Source organism: Rhinolophus sinicus, linkage group LG07, assembly GCF_036562045.2.
Source record: "Rhinolophus sinicus isolate RSC01 linkage group LG07, ASM3656204v1, whole genome shotgun sequence".
Lineage (NCBI taxonomy): Eukaryota > Metazoa > Chordata > Mammalia > Chiroptera > Rhinolophidae > Rhinolophus > Rhinolophus sinicus.
In genome coordinates, this window is record NC_133757.1 from 101197473 (window position 1) to 101218165 (window position 20693).

Below are 20693 nucleotides of genomic sequence, written 5' to 3' on the forward strand. Positions count from 1 at the left end.
TCAGCATTCAAAGTATTTTGCTGAGGGACATGGATGGGTGTGAAGCAAAGCACAGAATATTAATTGGCAGCCAATTATTTTTATCAGTGGAAAGCTCCCCTTGGCAGTTGGAAAACAACTTTTTATATAGCCATGTAGAAAATGTATTATTCGAAAAATTTGATGATCTAAAGTAGAGAAATGGTAAATGAAATGTGATATACTCATAGACTAGATGAGGGGGTGATACCCTAAAGTCTGTCGGCCAAAGATGGCCCACGCCTGTTTTTGTATATGGCCCTTAAGGATGCCGATGGTTTCTACAACTTGAAGTGTTGAAAAAAAAATCAAAAGAAGAATCATATTACTATGACACTTGAAAATTATATGCAATGTGAATGTTGGCGTCTATAATACAGTTTCATTGGAGCATAGTCAAGGCCATTTGTCTTTGACTGCTTTTATGCTACAGAAGAGTTGAGCACTTGCATAGTTGAAGAGTTGCGATGGAGACCATATGTCTCTCAAAGCCTAAAATATTTACTACCTGCCCTTAACCAAGTTTGCTGACTTCTAAGCTATATTAGTGTATTTCAGTTAAAGTGATGCTATTTAAAAATATTCAATTATAAAATAAATGTTTATGGTACAATATTTAGTGAAACAATTATGACAAATTAATCATGTATATATAAGATAATCCCAAATAGTTTATTTTCTTTGCACAATTTTTGCCTCTTAGCCCTGGTGGAAATATAAGCTCCATGAAAGAAAAAAAAGTCATTAATTAATTCAGGTCTAGAACAGGCCTTGGCACACAGTAGATGCTCAATAAACAAATAAAGACCAGTTGAAGACTGATGAACTGTGTGATTATTTACTGTATATGTGTAATAACAGTCTTAACAAAACCGTTCTGGCATATATATATATATATATATATATATATATATATATATATATATATATATATATTAGATACCAGGCTGAAAACTGTAAGTGTGCCATCCTAACAACGACCATTTGGAAGGTACATTATCACCCTCATTTTATGGAAGATAAGAGCAAGGAGAGGTTGCATAACTTGTCTAATGTTACAAAGCTAAGAAGTAATGTGACCAGAATTCAAAAGGTCTGTTGGATTCTAGAGTCTGAGCTCTCAATAAGCTTTACTCCTTAAATGTCTAAAAATAATTTACATTTTCAGGTGAGAAAGAAAGGGATGGAAAAATACCAGAGATAAATGATCCAAATAACAGAACCAGTTACTAGGATATGAGATTATAGATGAATTTTGTTTTCTTAGCTATACATTTTAATGTTTTTCTACATTTCTTAAAATGCACTGACTTTTAGATTGACTTTTAATTACTTTTAAAATAAGAAACAAATGTTCCTAAAGGAAAGGAAAAATAGCCCGGAAGGTTGTTAACCGTTTCAGTTGTTTATGTGGGTATGTGTTGTTTCTGTGAGAGTGCTGTGTGAATTGCTGAGGAAACTGCTGGTCTGTCTGTCTCACATATTGATTTGTGTTATTGAAATTCCCCATTAGGTTTCAACTCCCTTTGAACAGTTCCTAGCGCTGAGAATGCAAAGTGCTATCTGTGTGTAACCTTGGTCCAAAGACATTGACAGATACGGTTTCTCGGTGTTTATCTTTAGAAGTCTGGAGTAGCCATGTCTTTGCAAGCTGTGTTGTGTCTTCTTCTCCTGTTTGATAACACTGGTGCATTATCTCCCACTGCCTAATGGATTGTTTTTTACCTGGGATATATTATTATTTTTTTAATTGGCATAGTATTTAGAGAATACCCCTTTAGGTCCCAGCAGCCCCAAACCATTTTACAAAGTAGAAGGAAAGTAAAAGGAGAGAGATAATGTTAAAAAATGAGGTTCTTTAGTAACGGTTCATGTATTTTTTTTCCCTCTGTTTTTCTCTTAATTCAATGTCAATGACTGTGGCATATTTTCCACAATCTAAATGACTTTCCATATGCCCTGGCCAAAATTGCAAGGCTAAAAGGAGAACGATTTTTTTCTTTTGAAAAAACTGGAATGCCGGTGATTAGAGTGATTAAGTGAATGCTATTAAAACTGTTGAAGTTCCCATAACACCCAATTCAAGAGTGGTTAGAGAAGATGATGGTTTCCTCTGTTAAAGACTAGAGGTAAGAACTATAGAAGAAGGCAAGGCAAGCAAGGTGGTAAACGATGTCTTTAGCAGAAAGAAAAACAGTTGCATATTGAGAACCTCTCAGGTTACTTAAAAGGGCTTTTAAAAATTCCTGTGACGTGTCTAGACATTCCACTCATAATTTCAGAGTCTTCCGTTGCCCAGGCCTGTTAAAGTGGGCTTTTTTTTTTTTTTTTTTTTGGTGGCTTTTTTTTCAAATCTTTGTGACTCCGTTTTATTGTTCTTGTTTTTTTTTTCACCCAAGAGCATCATCCTGAAAAGCTATTCATCATCGTCTCTTGGTGACTTTATTTGGCAGAAATGGGAGCTTGAAAGTGATGTTACCAGTTGTAAGCTTAAAGTGTCATTCCATGTGCCCAACGATATGGTGTTCTCCGTTCATGCTGCCTGCGCTCAGACTTGCCATTCTTCGTGCAGTGTAGCCATGAAATGTCTAAACTATCGAGAGTGAGACAAAAAAATTTTGAGTGACAGATTTTTTTTTGAAAAATCATCTGTACATATGCATTTGAAGAAATGTCATTTGCTTAAATATACTACGTGAGGTTATACACGAGTAAATGATCTAATACTAAAAGTAATGATGTTTCTATCAAAAAGGAAAACAAAACAAAACAACAAAAAAATACCTCTGGCTTCTTTTTTTCCTTCAGTGGAAATTATAGTGACTGGTGTGAACCAAACCATTTCACTTTTAAATTTGTGACTTCTAAAAATTCTTTTTCTTCCTGACATCATAATGTGGCCTCAGAAAATCAGACAGTTGTTATTACAAATAGAGAGCAGCTCCACTCAGACACTGAATAGACAATTATAAATGTCTGGATTCTTTCCTTTTTTGTGGTGGCTGCTTTTAGATGTGGAATAAAACCACATTAACCAGAGGACGTTGCTATTGGTGGTTAGTGGCCAATTCCTGCCACATCTATAAAGTATCTTATTTAAAATATTTTTTTCCTATCATTGTTTAACAATAACTTTCTGTTTTATAAGACTTCTATCAGGAAGTATCATGGAGGTATAAAATATTAAAGCCTCAGTAGACAAAGGGACCATAAAATACCATCCAATCAAACTCTCACATTTGACAGGTGAGAGAGTGAAGCTGTGAAAGAATGTATAGGGGTGGCCGGTTTGCTCAGTTGGTTAGAGCGTTGTGCTAACACCGAGGTTGCTGGTTTGATTCCCACACCTGGGCCACTGTGAGCTGCACCCTCCTTAAAACAAACAAACAAAAAAAGTATGACTGTCTAAGGGCACACACCGAGCATTAGCATGCTAAAAACGTGTTTGTTTTTTGAATTCCATAGATGGCCGCCCATTTCCTGTCATTCTCTGGGATTCATCTTTGTCTCCAACAAATAATGACACCCACTCATCTGTTAAGCTCACCTGGGGGACTTATCAGCAGTTGTTAAAACAGAAGTGCTGGCAGAATGGTCGAGTCCCCAAACCTGACTGGGGTTGTACTGAAGTACATCACCATGAGTGGTCCAAGATGGCCCTCTTTGATTTTCTGTTACAGGTAAGTCTATCAAATCGAGTAAGTGGTTATCTAAGACTGACACTGAATTATAGAAGTCTGACACTAAGGAATTTTCTTCATCTTGAATTTTTATGAAGCCAGAGGTTAAGTTCTATAATGCTATCTATATTTGGCAAGTGTACTACCATATTACAAAATTTTATATCCTTTTGGGGTATATTCAGAACTACCCTCAGCCCTTTTATTAATTTCTAAAGAAAATAATTATTTAATACTACAATCCTGTGATAGTCATACTCACCATAGACACAATTTATTGAGGTAACCCATCAACAGCTCTTCAAGGTGGATGGTTTTACTCCATTTGGGAGGTGAGAAACCTGTAGTTTGGTGAGATTAAGTAACTCACCCAAGTTCTTATAATTACCAGAAGCTGGGGCTGGGATTCCCCGGGAATCTGTTGATGGTAAAAATCTGATTTCTTTCCATCATTCCACATTGTGTTTCAATGGTCATTTGGGCATATAACAGCCACCATTTCCCTTCTTTTCTTTCTAGTAATTTTTTACAAATATTTCGTTATAATTAAATATTGGAGAAAAATGGATATCAAGCATCTACAAAATTGAGTGACTTGACATTTTACAGGTTTCTATACCTCTTATCTTCTTTTGATAAAGATCTCATGACTCTATTCACCCCCTCATTCTGATTACTGCCTTTTCCCTTCTCCATTTTAGAAACAACTGGCTTTCTGTTGTTGTATTGTTAATTAGTATTTTGTGGAAACTTAGGACAATCTCAGGACATTTGCAAAGCGTTCTCCTTTTTTTGGTGTCTGACATTTCAGGAAGGAACTAAAAGGGACAAAAACGTAAGAAAGAAACCATTTTAGTACAGAGTTCACAGTCTAGGGATCAGGAACTTTCATGAAGGAGAGAATGATTTATGATGTCAGTGCCACAGAGCCACCAGTGAGAACTGAGCTGGAAAGCATGAAATTTGCTTTGGCAAAGAGGCAATCAGGAGTCACCAAATATTATTGAAGAGTCCAGATATGAGACTCACGCTGGTTTTAAGCACCTTCTCCATTTTATAAGTAGAGAAGCTGAGGCATAAAGAGGTTATGATCGAGAGCTGTGAGAAATGTGAGATCTTACCTTTCTTGAAAGCTAACAAGTTTGTCAGCCATATGTTCATGGATGCTAGCAGAAGACAAAGGATTCCTGGGGCAGAGACAAATGACCTCGTTACTCATGGTTCAGCAGGTGGCATGAACTTCATAGTCCTTTGCCTCTTAGGTCCCATGGAGTGATACCTACCGGTAGTGGCCCTGGTGAATGCCGTATGTAGTGGGTTTGTGTCACTGCTGACTCTGGGCTCAGGAAACCCCCAATCTTATAAAAGGCTGCTAGCAAACCTGCCTAAAATCTGCCCCAGAAGGAGACTGTATAGCTTGGTCAGGAAACACGTCTGTCTTCCACCTCAGAGGGAGACACTCTTTGTATCTTCCAAGGCTGTTTGCTTTACTAACATCCTTGAAGAGATAGTACAGAATAAAACCTGATATAAGATGTGCAGAAATGTCCTGGAGAATTGTCTCTCAACAGTTACCTAACTTGTTCGGAATTACATAGCTAGTAAGTTCCCAAGTAGAGATTTCAGTCTGACTAACTCTAGATTTCATATTTTTAACCATTATTGTATACCAACTACCAAGTTATCCTTAGGTTAATGAAAGAAGTCAGTGTGATAAAAATGCATCAGCAATGAAGTGGAGCATGAATGAAAATGTATAGGGTTAAGTAGGTAAAGGTACTCATTTCGAGGCCAGATGTTTGGAGGAGTGGTCAGCACAGATGTTGATGTTCTGAGGATGGTGACTAGGGGGAGGATGGAGAGGAAATCCATGGTAGTGAAGCCTGTGAGAAAGGAATGATCTCCAGGTTTGTAGCTGATGCGCATGAGCCGATCAGCACTGAGTAGAGGGCAAACCCTTTTAGTTGTCTCTAGTGACATTTGTCTTTATTCTGGAATCTTAACTAAATCTCAGTCTACACTCTGTCTTTATCATTGAGGGGAGCTACAGCTATCATTCATCCAATGAATATGTATTTATGCCACATCTGCTGTGCCTTATACTATAGAAAACAGCCACAGGGGTAGCAAAGTAGTATAAGATTGTATCCTCATTGCCCCACCCCAAGTTTGATTTTTCTTTTTTTTTAATATTTAGTTTGGAAAGTATGGTGTCTAAAACAAAAAGATAGATTCATGCAAGAATGGCTGGCTGAAATAATACAAGTTCTTATTGTTATGAGGTCAAAAGAGGGAGAACTCTTTGTCATAAAATAGATAGTGAAGGAGGAAGAGTTTGAGCACGATTATAGGCTGCCAATCTTAGAGAGGATAGGAAAAAACATGAGGAAGGACAGGGATTGGCAATAATCATGTGATATTTACGGCATCCTAAATATCCCGTTTGTCTGAAGCAGTTATTTAGGAGACTAGTGACATTTTCTGCCTGTAAGAAGTATGGTAGAACATGGAAGAAGGGAACTGTTTTTGCAAGACGTGTGCTTGCTTTGTAATTCTCTTTGTCCATTCCCCTGACTGAGCAAGAACAAATTCCAGCTGAGCCACCATCTTCTGAGGGCATCATCAGCTTTTACCGTCATTATGCCCATTGTCTGTGTCCTTGAGGATAAGTCTGGGCACATGAAATCGTTATTATAAATTTTTAACAAGGATCTCTATTTCAAATCCTTAAATAAATACTATTAATAATCTAACAATCATGTAACACTTGCTATATTCCGAGCACTGTTCTAAGCAAGTGATACTAGGCACTAAGATATTAACGTATTTAATCTACATGTCAGCCCTATGAAATACATACCATTATTATTTCTATTTTAGAGATGAGATAATCTAGGAAAAGAGAAATGAAGTACGTAACTTGGACAGAGTCACATAGCTGGTATGCAATAGAGTCTGGAGTTCTGGCTTAAGAGCCAAACTTCTGAACAATGCTTCCTTTCATTTTAAGGGGGAATGACAGCAGCATCATTGAATTTTCCAAGTGAAAAATCCGGGAGTCACCTAGATGCTTCGTGAGACGTAGCCTCACATCCATACAGACCATATCCTTGATATCACCTAAATCTAACTTTTAGGTATAGCTTGTGTTCCTATTTTAGTTCAGGCTTTGTCATTCATTACCTGGAGGACTCCCCCCAATCCACTCTAGTTCTTTCGTTATGAGCCAAGATCACCTTTGGCTTGAGATACTTGGCATCAGGCAGCTGCTACCTCTGCAGGAACTGCTGCTATTGGTAGGGGAGGTGGTTTTTTGTTTTGTTTTTTTGCAGTCAACTCTCTTGCTCCTTCTTCCTGGGAAAGTAAGGGAGGTCTTTCTTGGTCTTGATAATTCATGAGGATGAGATCTCTGCAAGACTTTACTGGAACCTGTCCAAGTTATGATACTAAGATTGGAGTTCCTAATTTTGGCTCTGGCTAAAGCACTGAATCTAAAAGGTGGAACTTAATCCAATTGTTAAGAATTAATTTTGTTAGTATTTACAAAAGTATATCAAGTAATGTGTCTGAGGATGGCATCTGTGAGAATGGACTTACATTGATTCATTTATCCAACATTTATTTACTTCCTATAGTGCAACAGACAAAGGGCTGATTTCCTTTAGATATTGCAGCATTTTACAATTTCACCAGTAAGATAAGAAAGTGTGAGTTTCCCTCTCTCTCGCCAACTTTGGGAGGTAGAAAACTAATGTTTTTACTGATTTTATGGAAGGTAATGGGGTCTTGTTTATATTTCTGATTTTTTCATAATGAGTGAGATTGAGGATATACATATTTTCAAATATTGATTATTTGCAGTTCATATTTTCTGAATTGTATATTCAAATCATTGCCATTTTTTATTGCATTCATAACATTTACTTATTGATTTATAAAAACATTTTCTATACCATGAACATTTGCCTTTGTCAATCCTATATAGCTCAAATAATTTTTCTTAGTTGGTTGTTTTTCTTTTGACTTTGCTCATAGTAAAGTTTACTCCAAAAAAAATTATATGTTTTTAATAAGATCATCTCTTAATTGATCTTTTTACTTCCTATAATTAGCATCATACACTAGTGATAGATATTTATTGAAAGTGTTTACTGAACAAATATATAATAAGCTTAGGCCATTTTTCACGGGTACCCTAAAAAGATAGTTATTTTTTATATAATAATCCTTCTCATCAGTTTCACTGAAATTTTTATTTTAAAGTTGAATATATTCCTTATTTAAATGGTGTTTGAGAATGTGTTGGAGTGTATTGAATGGAATTTGTGAATAATCTTTAAAAGGTTATGCTTCAAGCAAACTAAAATCACTTGTTTTATGATACTATAGAAAAAGTGAGAGAATACAGAACACAGTTGTTAATTTTCTGTGCACAACATTCTTTTTGTTTCACCCTGTTAACAAATCTACATTCACAAAGCCTATGCTATTTTACTGGGTCTATAAAATGTGATAGAGACACAAGTAACCTTTTATTCATGAAGTGTGGGGGTATGAACTTTGTAGACAAAAGTTAATTTCCATTAGGATGACAAAGAGTAGTATTCTAGAGAGTATTTGAATTTCCAAGATTTGGTGAAATTTCTTTCCAAAAAGTTATATAAAATAACAGAAGAAGATTTAGGATGTAGCAAATTTGCTTTTGACCTCAGAGATAGACTATAAAATGGTTTGCAACTCAGAGTCTGGAGCCAGTTTGCGAAATTTGAATTGCAATTGCTGATACTAATTATTTTTTAACTTTGAGAATTATTTAACCTCTCTCTGCATGAGATTCCTCACCTGTAAAATTAGGAATAATAATATTGTTTATGTAGAGGGCTATCGAGAGGATTTAATACTTTTATATACATAAAGGATTTGGAACATACATGGTACATAATGGGTGCTCAGTATTATGGATTAATTGGGAAATTGATTATCTAGAAATAATAGTGGAAGTAAATATCAATATAATAATTAAATAAACTGTTTTATCATTGTTATCATTCATTAAAAGTCATTCCCAAATTTTATTTTTTCTACTCTTATGTACTTTCATACTTATAGACATTAGCATATTAAATTTCAGTTATTTTTGATTAATCTGTCTTCTTTAATGTGTGAATTTCTCAGTGGCGGTCCCCATCTTATTCAACTTCATAACCTTTTAATTAGCAGCAGACTATTTGGAGATGTCACAGTTACTCAGGGCATTGCTTTTCTTGATCAATGAAAACTACCTTGTTTTATTAAAATATTAAATACAAAGTGTCAAATTAAACATGTTAAAAGTGAAAGAAACAAAGATATACTTGTAAATAAAGAAACAAAGTTTGTTAAAGGAAGAGAAGTAGAAGTTGAGATTGAAAAATTAAATGAAGAGAAAATATTGAATATTTTTACTATTTAGTGGTATTGCTCCTACACTTATATATTTTTAAGAACAGCTATTTATTTGATGAGATATTAAGGAGTTTTTAAACAGAGGGGTCCGACAGAGATGCATCTTGGGAGATGTTTGCTTCCACCATCAACAAAATAAATTATACGTATTTCTTTTCACTTGGATTTGACAGATGTTTTTGGAGCTCTTCTCTGTTCCAGACACTCAGCAGGTTTAGTGCTGGTGATTAAAAGAGACCATCTCCCTGGCTTCAAGCATTATGCAATCTAATAGACTAATAGACGAGACAGATAATCATAGCAGAATATATCAGCTGTCCTGATGGAGTCAAGGTTAACATTCTGTAGCCACAAATAGGATGCTATTTGTTTTTATGGAATTGGAGGCATGATAATGCAGACTAAGAGTGCGACATTTAGTTTAGAAACTGAAGAACTTGCCGAAATAAGATGAGTATGAGAGATAGGAAGAGAGTTTTCAGAGAGGGATTCTAACAGGGCTGAACGTGGGAAGATGTTCGGAGTGGAGAAAATGATGCTTATGGAAACTAACTGTTCCATGAAGCTAGTTTTCTTGCTGATGACTGTGAGTAATCAGCTTATGTTCATGAATTCAACAAGCAAATATGAATTGGTATGCCTTGCCTTCTACCATTGTCTCTCTTCAGTTACCTCTCCTAACTCACAGCTGGCTTCTAATTATTTGATTACTGAATGTAATGAAATGGATTAATAGGTGTGAACCTTTGACCTAGTCTCTTCCACTCTTTATTCTGTGTCATTTTTTCCACTTAATGGTGTGATAATAGTAAAAGTAAACATTCCAATGAACTATAAACAACAGGAAATGTTACTTTTCACTAAAAGATTTGTTTCTGCAGGAATATTCTATATGCAAGGCAAAGAAAGACTCCAACCATGGCCTCCATGATAGAGCATGAGGGTCTTTCGAGCATTCCCTTCTTTTATCCCTACTACTCAGGGACCAAGGGTCTTACCTCTGACTTTCAGAGGTCAGTGAGGACAAACACTCACAGGCAGGTACTCTAACGGACAAAGGCATAGCAATTCAGGGTACTGGTCACAGGAATTTCAGAAAGTTTGGGTCAGTTTTATTGTTTTGTAGAATTAGCACATTGCCAATCTAAATAACCCCTAACCATGTATTATTGGTAAGTCCAAGCAAGCAAATTATATAGTTTCTTGTTCATTTGCTAGCAAACAATGAAAGATGATGTAGTCAGATACTGTCTTGGATTCAAGTAAAAAAGAAAGTCTGGGGTTAGCTTTGGGAATATTGGGTGGCATGCAGAATTGGCTGGGATTTAGGAAACAAAGATTGCCAAGGATCAGAGGATTTAGAGAACAATATATTCCTGCTTCTTATTGCTTGTTGAAAAATCTTCAGAACTTGTTTTATGATGAGAATCACAGTGGTCACTGGATTACAGAGACTCACTAAGTAGAAGACACACGGAGTGTGTCCTTCTAGGCATTATAAATGACAAACTCCAAAACTTCGCATGTATGGACCTGTTAAGCACTGAAATATGTCAAGGTTACTATAGAATTTTAATTGTATAAAATTAATTTGCCTTTTGTTATAATGAAATTCAAAAGTCGGACTTTGACATAGTTTCTTCTATGTATATGTTCACACTTTGTCACTAGGAGAAATTATTTTTAGTGTCAGTGATGCTGCAGTATAAGGCTTATCTTATTTAAAAAGGCCTCAGAGATTTTCCAAATTATCTTATGACACTACAGTTTTATTCTTCTGAGAACTGCTTGCAATACGTGAGCAAACTGGCCAGAAGACTGGGTATTTATTGGGTACCTACAATGTCTTTATTGTTTTATGTGTTTAGATGTGTAGAGACAGAAGAAAGGATATAAAAGAAGCATACAGATTTCCTAATTATGTGCAAATCATTGCCAAATTTATCTTTTCTATTTCCCTTTTAGTAATATTACTTCTTGCAAAAGAAATCTTTGAAGACTTCCATTTGATTTGAAATAAGTTTTAAATGCCTTAGTGCATTGAAAATGTATTACAGAATTGTACGCTTGAAACCTATGTAACTTTAACCATTGTCACCTCAATAAACTTTTATTAAAAAAAGAAAATGTATTATAGAAAAATTTAAACATATACAAAAGTAGATAGAATATTTATAATGAATCCTCTTGTACCTGTCATCCAAATACAACAATTAACTCATGACTAATCCTATGTCATCTCTATTTTTATCTACTTACTATGCCCACTTTAATTTGAAGCAAATACCAGGAAGCATATACTTTCATCTGTAAATATTTTGGTATGTTGAATCACTAGAAGATATTATAAAACACACAAGCATGTTACCATTATCACACCCAAACGAAAAATTAACAATAATTCCAGTTAAATATCCAGTTAGTGATGTGCTTGTCAAAATTTTAATTGTCTCCTATCTATCTATCTATCTATCTATCTATCTATCTATCTATCTATCTATCATCTACCTATTATCATTATCATCATCTTTTTATCTATCTCACAGTTTGTTTATTTAAATCAGAACTCAAAGCCTATATTTGTGATTAGTTGGTATGTCTCTTAATCTGTAGACTCCACCTCTATCTCTTTTTCTCCTATCATTATACTTGTTGAAGAGATCTGATCACTTGTTCTAGATTCTAAATTTGGCTAACCACGTTTCTGGTGCCTTTATCTGTCCTTCTGTCATCTACATGACATATATATTGGCGTCAGGTCTAGATACTTTATCAGATTTAGATTTGTCTTCTCAAGGATTCTTTAATTCTGTTCCTCACTATCTAATGTGTAGCCTGCCCATCCCTCAAAGTTCAGCTCTAACCAGATTAAGCTCCCTTTCTCCTCTGAACATCTAATATCATTTTTTAAAAAATTTCCCAAGTTTTTAGTACATTATATGCATAGAGAAATGACGTAGAATAGTGTTTACATAAAACAGACTTGGATTCAAATCCCCACTTCTTCAATAGTTAGCTCTGTAATCTTGGGCAAATTCATAATCCCCCTGATATTTCTTTACTATTTAAATAAGAATGATTTTACTTCCCTTGGAGATTTTTTTCTGAGAATAACATGAAATAATTTACATGAAGTGCTTATCACAGTACCTGGCCACTATGGTCTAAATGTCTGTATCCCACCAAATTTATAGGCTTACTCCTAATATATGAAGATGAGAACATTAAGTGGTGCTTTTGGGAGGTGATTAGGTCATGAAGACAGAGCCCTGATGAGTGAGATTCGTGCCTTTATGAAAGAAGCCCAACAGAGCTCCTTTGTCCCTTCTACCATGTGAGGGCACAGTAAGAAGTCTACAACCCGGAAGAGGGACAACAAATTACCCAGTCTGTGGTATTTTGTTACAGCATCTGAATGCACTAAGACACTGACAGATAGCAAGTACTCAATAGATCAGCACAGTTGTCATCTAGAACCATCCCATTGGTAAGAATTTCAATTTATTGTATTTATATGTATGCTTATGATTTCCTGAATCGCCAAATACTGCAGGCCTTTGGTGGTAGGGATCAGATAAGTCTTTATTGAATTTTTTTGCAGCGTAGAGCTGCTCATTGTAGCATTTGGTGGTGTAGGGAAACATACGATCATGTAAAGCAGTTTCCATGGAGATGCCATTTAAGTCAGGGTGAGGTCAGGAGTTGCCATTTTTGCGTAGATGGATGGGGAACTGCAGAGAATACTTTCTTGTATGTTTGTTAACTGCAGTATTCTCAGCCTACAGAATTAAGGAAGCTAGTTGGCATTTTATTTTCAGATTCTGTTCTTTACAATCTTCATACCCTTCGTTGAGACATTAAAAATAAAGTCTCAAGGAATAAAGAGTAACATAACAAGTATCATGTTTCCGCCCTCTAGAATTATTCTGTCAATATTCCTTTTGCATATCTGCTTTTGGTATTTACTTTAGAGATATAAATAACATTAAAAATAAAGTCCCTTTTGACCATTTCTTCCTATCCTCTTCCAGCATTTTCTCCCCACAGGCTATCACGCTCATGAGCCAATGTAAAAATCATTTTACATGCCAATTTAAAAATCATTTTACATGCACAATAAGTGGATGTTTGTGTTTTGTAAAACTTACATACTGTGAATGCAGTTGACCACATGCATTTTTATATAACTTGTTATTCCTGTTTTTAACTATTACTCCTATTTTAACAATTAGAGAGGGGCAGGGTCTAGCCAGGCTGTGGTTTTATGATGCCAGTAATAGGGGTGTAGTGGGATATGGATATTATGGGGAGTCTATTCCTGAGAACATAGGCCTGCAAGGCAGCAGCCAAGACATTTTCCTTAGATTAGAACCAGAATCTTAATGTGACAAACACCACAGAATTTTTTTTTTTTTTTTTGGGGGGGGGGCACTGTAGCATCATATGAAAGACTTTGCTTGGCTGCATAGGTGTTTTATTTAAATGGTTTGCTTTATACCCATTTGTTCTATTTTTCCTGTTAGTATGTCTTAGTAGTTTTTATTTTACTTTATGAACAAGATTAGGAATTGTAAACATACAGGATACAGCTTATGGGATTTAATTAAATTCAACAAACCTGAATTGAGGGATTTCTGTATTCTATCCAGACAATTCGCCATCTACGTGTGGACTTCAGTGCTCATTTGAGATTTCGTGACTTGGTCCCTGAATCTGACACAATGTCATTTCCATGCCTGGGAATGGTTGTCCTCTTGTTTCTTAGTGCAGTTCCTTCCAAGATGTCCTCTTGGTTGATCCACACAACCAATTCCACTTTGATTGTTCATGCGATAGGTCCCATTTACACACAGTGGCTCCTTCAGTATTCTCTCTTCCAAAGAGAGTCTGACCTACGAAATCTGTAATACCATCCTCTGCAGAAATTCACCTGCCAGATTGGACCTTCTTCCAGAGAAGTTAGGCCTCCTCAAAATTTCGGGGGTGATTAGGAAACCAACAGTAGAATTATATTGGCCTATACTTCAAAAGGCAAATAGTCTCACTATTTATGGCCCTTGAATGGAATGTATTTATGCTGCTAAAAATTCTCTACAGGAATATGACAGGATGGAGAGAGTAAACACAAAGGCATTGACCTATGAGTCTTTCCTTTGAGCTTTGACATAATTTCCCTGGAGGAGACCAGACTTTTAGAGACTACAGTCTCTCCTTTCACAGAATTGAAGCTCTGTATTTGATTTTTAATGGAGGCAACTTTGAAGAGAAAGAGTTGTCTAGCCACACTGACTTTGGTTTGTCACAGACATCGTTTCTTGGCTACCTGGCTTCTACAACAAGACCGTATTTCTTTGGATCCTGGCCCAATTTAAGGGTTCTCTGTGTCTCAGAGCATAACCCTCCTGCTAAAGAGCGTACAAGTTCCTCAGATGTCTGCTTCCAAATTAAAAGCCTTTAGAATTTTATATATCCTTTTCACCTACTGTCTAGCATTTATTCACAGAGATTTCCAGCATGGATTTGCCAAAGCCTTATTTGGGGCTAGGAAATTGGTTGACAGTAGGTCTTTGCTCTTATATCATCTGAATCAAAAGGGGAACTATCTGGTCAAATAACATATTCACAAACCTCACATTGCTGACTGACAATCAACTGTGCATTTTGGGGTCAAATGTAATCTAATTATTAATCAAAAGTACGGCATATGCTGTTTACTTCTATGTCATTTTTTCTTATTTCAACCATTGCCATGAAATTTTCAGCCTGTGCTGAAACTGATCATTGCATACTTCAGTCCTGAATCTTGTTATATACATAGCTGGGCTGGAGAGATCAGGGATTTGAGGAAGCCTGTGTGATTTCATACATAACCTTTTGATATTCAAAAATTATTTAATGCATTGTTTCAGCTAGCATTTGGGATTGGCTTCCCCACTAATTCTATGCCATTGAACCAGAGACAATTTGAAACTGACCTTGCCTGAGTTTGGCTGAGGTTCAAACAGGAGGACTAACCATTGGACCTCTGAATAAATCTGCCAGGAAGCAAATTAGAAAGCCATGGAAAAGTTATTATGATAATATTTCTATTGGAACACCTGAGGGGGCAGGCAGATAATTCATCCGGCTCCTATATATTTTTGTATGTAATTATTTTTAAAAGATTTATGGTTCATGTTGCCCAGTGTAGTAGACTCAGAGAGGATTAAGCGAGAGCTGATTCATAAGGATTCTAGTAGTTCCATGCTCTTCCCAACTATATTCAAGTTGTTTATGGATACAGATAGCTAAGAGATATTTAGAACTTTGAAAAGTTATTACTATTTATGGTCAAATTGAATGAGACTGTTTGAGGCAATGGCTTTTTTGTGGCCCTTTCAGGGGGTTCAGAACTATTTCCATAATAATGTTGAGACATGGCTTTATTTTATATCTATTTGTTAACCCACAGGGCATAGCAACAAATCCATTTAAAATGGGAAATTCTATATGAACATGGAAAAATAATCTTTGAAAAAAGTTTAGTAAAACACAATTTATTTTCTATTTTTTCCATCTTTATTAAGGTATAATTAACAAATATAATTGTATATACTTAAAGTGCACAACGTGATGATTTGATATACATATACCTTGTGAACTATTTACCACGATTAAGCTAATTAACACATCTGTCACCTCAGATAGTTACCTCTGTGTGTGTGTGTGTGTGTAGAGAATGCTTAAGAGCTACTCTGTTAGAAAATTTCAAATATACAAAGCAGTTTTATTAACTAATGTCTGAGCCTCAGAACTTATTCATCTTGTACCCTTTCTTTGACCAACATCTCCCCGTGTCCCCCACTCCCCAGCCCCTGGCAACCACCATTCTGCTCTCAAGCAGTATTATTTTTAAATAACCAGAAAATAATTACTGTCAGAAGCAATGAAATTTTTATAAAGAGAACTAATTTCCATAAAATAATATGAGTTTCAATAGCTTTTTGGATACATTAGATTGTGTTAATCTTTGTTAAAGAAAAAGAAAGTATGACACTTGTTAAAGATGGTTGGTGAGGCAGACTTGATTCAGGACGATCGCAATTGGTACAGGGATGACTACAATGGGATTTTACAGTGAGGGAGAGAGATTGGGCTCAACCCTGCAAACATCATGTGCAAGAATCGAAAATCACTAAGAGGAAACATCAGGGGTAAAGGGAGTTCTGGGTAAATTGGACTAACCAGGTTCTTGCTGAAGACAGGGCAGGGTCACTTGGGGGATGGTGGAAGACAAGGAACTTGATTAGACCGTGAGAGTGATCAGATATCAAGGGGGGTGGGGGTGGGAGTGGGTTCTGGTTAAGCTGACTTAGCAGAGTGTTTGCTAAAACAAGATTTTATAAAGACGTGCACAGATAGGCCAAGGAGAAGGTTTAGGAACCTGACCAAAGTTTGGTCAAGCTAAGAATTTTTGTCACTATAATCAGAATTGTGTTTTAGTATAATCATTTAGTTTATCTTACATTTTTTATCAATTTCCTCATAATAAAATAACAATATTATAGGAGAAGTTAAAATTGATAGAAATTCTATAAGAATACTAAACAATATAAATCAATTCAAGCAAAGGAAAAGTTTTCAATGACAATATTCCCCGAGATGTAGATGTACACAATTTTAAGCTTATTTATAACCCTATTTAATGTTAAATTGTTAAAAAGGATGTTTCATTTCATTGAAAGACAGCATTTAAACAATTTTACTTTTATTAAGTTTATTTTATTCCTGTGTTAAATTTATTTGCTTAATATAAATCCATTCTATGAATCAGAATTTCATAAAATGTAAAAATTATTGTTTTTCTTAGTCTGAGTGCTCTTTTTAAATCTTTATAGGAAAGTGGGTGTGCCTCTGGCAGAGCTATTTTCATGCAGTTCTGCTTGTGCAAATTATAGAATGTGAATTCTTTCTCTAAAAATAGCCTGATGACTCTCTCAAGAATCTTTCTGTGCCAGAATGATGTTTGACTTCTGATACTTACTCAGGGGTGCTATATATGGAATCTAAATGTTGCATCCAGTGCTTGCTTAGGCAGCATATATGCTCAAGCATTGCATCTATAGCAATAGATTCAAATATATTGTAGCATTAACATGTTTTTACTTATACATAAAGAAATGCTATTATGTTTTTACTTATGATTCAGGAATGTGGAAGAAACAAGAAATTCTGTCTTGAATTGGTGCACATTCATAGTTATTTTTAAAATAGTCAAATAACTATCAATGTGTACCAATTGATACCAAGAGTATCAGTGATATAGAACAATGACTGTTATTTACAGAGGCAGAGACCCAAGGGAGCCTATGCCCATTGTTAGATGTATAAATTGCAAACTATTTTTACTCTTCTCTTCATTCATCACCTGCTCTGCTAGTCACATTTGCATGCATACTAATTTAACAGGCACCTGTTACCATGGCAGCGCAGAATAAAAATGAAATCTATTATTTTATGAGGTGAGAGTTCCCAAGTGATACAGGTGCAGGCTGGTGAAAACATTTTTGCTTTGTATCGCTCCCAAGGTAAGAGGCTGGGTCTGTATTAACAAATTCCATGGGGACTAGGGGATTTGTCTTAAGTTGCTCTTCTCTGTGATCCTCTACCTTTACACATTCACCAGATTACAGGGATCCAACTCTACTTCCGCTGATAACATGGCAACCATGCACTGGCTTACACAGAGACAAATTCATGTCGACAAATTTTCCATTGTCGTTAGCTGATAAATTAGTCCATATGTTTCTGTGTTTCTCTTAACCTAGAGGAGGGCCGATAATGGCAACAATTCTCACTGTCTTTTTGACTTTTTGAAGTAAGGCAATTTCTGAAAATGTGACTTTTTTTCTCCATGCATTTTCTAAAAACAAATGAGATGTCCTATGAGACACTGGTATTCAAAGGAAACTTCCAGAAACTGCTAATTATAGAAAAATGTCCTAATGTTATTTCTATCACATCTGCTTGTGCATTTATCAAATGCCTAATACATGCAAGGGGACTCTCTGTGGGATGTAAGAGATCATGGTCTGTGGTAAGTGAAACCAAACCCACATAAAGAAGCCAACCGAGAGCAAATGACAAGCACAAGCTGTTCCATTGTTTGCTCCTTTCCTATTTTTTCCAGCTCCATTCACTACATGCTACCTTAAAAAGACCCATGTCTTAGTAAGCCACTAGTATTTTATTTGACTCTTCCCAATAGAAGACAGTGTTTTGAAAGGGCTTTGTAAATAGCCAAATGCAAAGTGAATACCACCTTTGAGCAGAATTCTTTCAATAATAAACATTTATTAAGTGCCTACTGTGTGCCAGTCTTTGGATGAGTTACGGTGTGAATTGTCAGATTCTATTCATTATGTGTTTTGTTGCATAATTTAAACCTGCTCTGTAAAAATGCAATTTATTTGTTAAAGGTGCAGTTTTTAAACAGTAAAAACAAATAGATGGTAAGAATCTTAAGATACAGACTTACCAAACCAGAAACACACACACACACACACACACACACACACACATTCATACCCTTAAAGAGGCGTAGAAAAATATATAGGGTTATGTAATTTAACTAAAAGAATTGAGAAAAATGTTTGGATAAGGGCAAATTCTAATCTGTGTTAAAAAGAACATCTTCATTTTGCTCTTTCTTCAGCTTCCATCTACACTCGGCCTTCGTTCCCTTCAGTTTTCATTCTTTTAACATTTTAACCTGATGACCTGCTCCCTTGCCTTATACCTTTCTTCCAAATGTACATGAGAAAATGAGAGTGAAACTTGTAGACACATCCACTTTTGTTAACTTTTTCTTATAGGCACGATACTCTTACTCACCTTTTGCTCCGACCTCTGATGGCAGTATCCTACTGTGTTACTCAATTAGCGATTAATTCAAAGACCCCAGCCAGTGCATGCAGTCCACAGTAAGTGCAAAAATTGCAAGTAAGCATTAAGCACTTCGATAGCAATTTGGTAGAGTCGTTTTGTCTATTGCTCTAAATATTGGTATTTTGTACTTTTAAAACTTTCATCCGTCCAGTAATAAATTAGTTTTTAAATTGTTTTGTTTTAGCAAAGCAGTTGTCCACATAGATTGTGGGGCCAGGGGAGAGAAAAGATAAAAACACCTGATCACCACAGTTTGAGAAGCACTGATCTAATGTATTCTCAGTTTCTCTAAAGATGTTTTTTGATTTCCTACCTTCATGCCTTTGCCTATTTTTCAGTTAATACTGCCTGTCGCTTACTCCCCACTATAACATTCTCTCCATGAATTTTTCTTTTACACTTCTTCTGACTCTTACACTGAAGTTCTTTGTATTTCTGCTGAAATCTTATAACTAGTATTTATTGGATATGTCCTGTCATTTAACATTCTATACAAATGCACTTGCTTTTTTGCAGTACCCTCTTGGAGGCCACACCTGAGAGATAGGATCAGGATGGATAAGCATGGACGTGGAAGTCATAGACATCTGGGTTAAAATCCTGAGTTCTGTCATTTATAAGCTGAGGGACCTGGGGCCAGTCAACTAGGCTTTTTATACCTCAGTTTCCTTATTTATCAAATGGGACTATTGGTTGCACCTATCTCTTAAGGTTGCTATGAAGATGAAAAGAAATAGTATACATAAAGCATTAAGTGCACAGTTCCTGGCATGTACTAAACACTCAATAAGTGACTGCTGTTGTGTTTTTCATTACTAATATTAGCAGCATTTTAAGACTATTTTTTATTGCCTTCGTTCAGGCATGGCCTGAAATTAGTCATTTAATCACATTGTTTTGAGGAAAAAGAAGAAGTGAAGAAGCTTCCACATGCTTTGACAGACCCACTTTTTGAAGACACAGCTAGAATGGGTGTTGTGCCAAAAAGTGGAAAGTCACCAGATAGCTGATGGGCTTTGCAGAGCTCCTCAGTGAGTGCAGTGGAGGCCTCCATGTTTCAGCATCGAGAGCATCACATGAGTCACTCATAAGATACTTTTTCCTACAGGCAAAACTAACACTACCAAAAGGAAAATGGAATAATAAAAAACAACTTTAGAAGAAGGCAATGATCCCCACCCACAAAAAATTTGGCTGGAACACCTGGATTTTTCCGAGTATAATTTTAGTTAGGTAAACATTGAAATGATGTATTTTCCTAAAAGAGCAAAGAGTAATTTTATGGAACATAGTGGTTGACAGTAATCTTCAGATTCAGAAGGTCAATTTTGCAAAAGATTTTCCTTGTTTTAAAGAATAAAATGTAAATTTGAACAAAATGAAATAATGATGTTCAATACTCACAATTGCCGAACTGCCAAAATTTACCCTCAAATAGTATTTTTGTAGGATAATGTCTAAGAACATAGACACGTAGATGTGAACTACTGTGCTAATCATGCAGTAGTTAAATGATGTTTTTAATGTGTGCACTGAACAAGCATATTAAAACCATATTATAGATTCATAGCTATTTAGAATATGCTTTATTAGGCTTTAAAAAATAGGTAAACTCTCTTAAAA

At 35.6% G+C, this 20693-nt stretch overlaps 1 protein-coding gene across 4 annotated transcripts in view; it reads left to right on the plus strand.

The window, feature by feature from the left end:
* Window positions 1–20693, plus strand: part of GASK1B (golgi associated kinase 1B) — a 43576-nt gene that overhangs the window by 14253 nt on the left and 8630 nt on the right. For all 4 annotated transcript variants that reach the window (XM_019733238.2, XM_019733240.2, XM_019733241.2 and 1 more), the window contains one exon: window positions 3484–3698. In XM_019733238.2, coding sequence (XP_019588797.2) covers window positions 3484–3698 — 215 coding nt within the window. The remainder of the gene's footprint in view (window positions 1–3483; window positions 3699–20693) is intronic.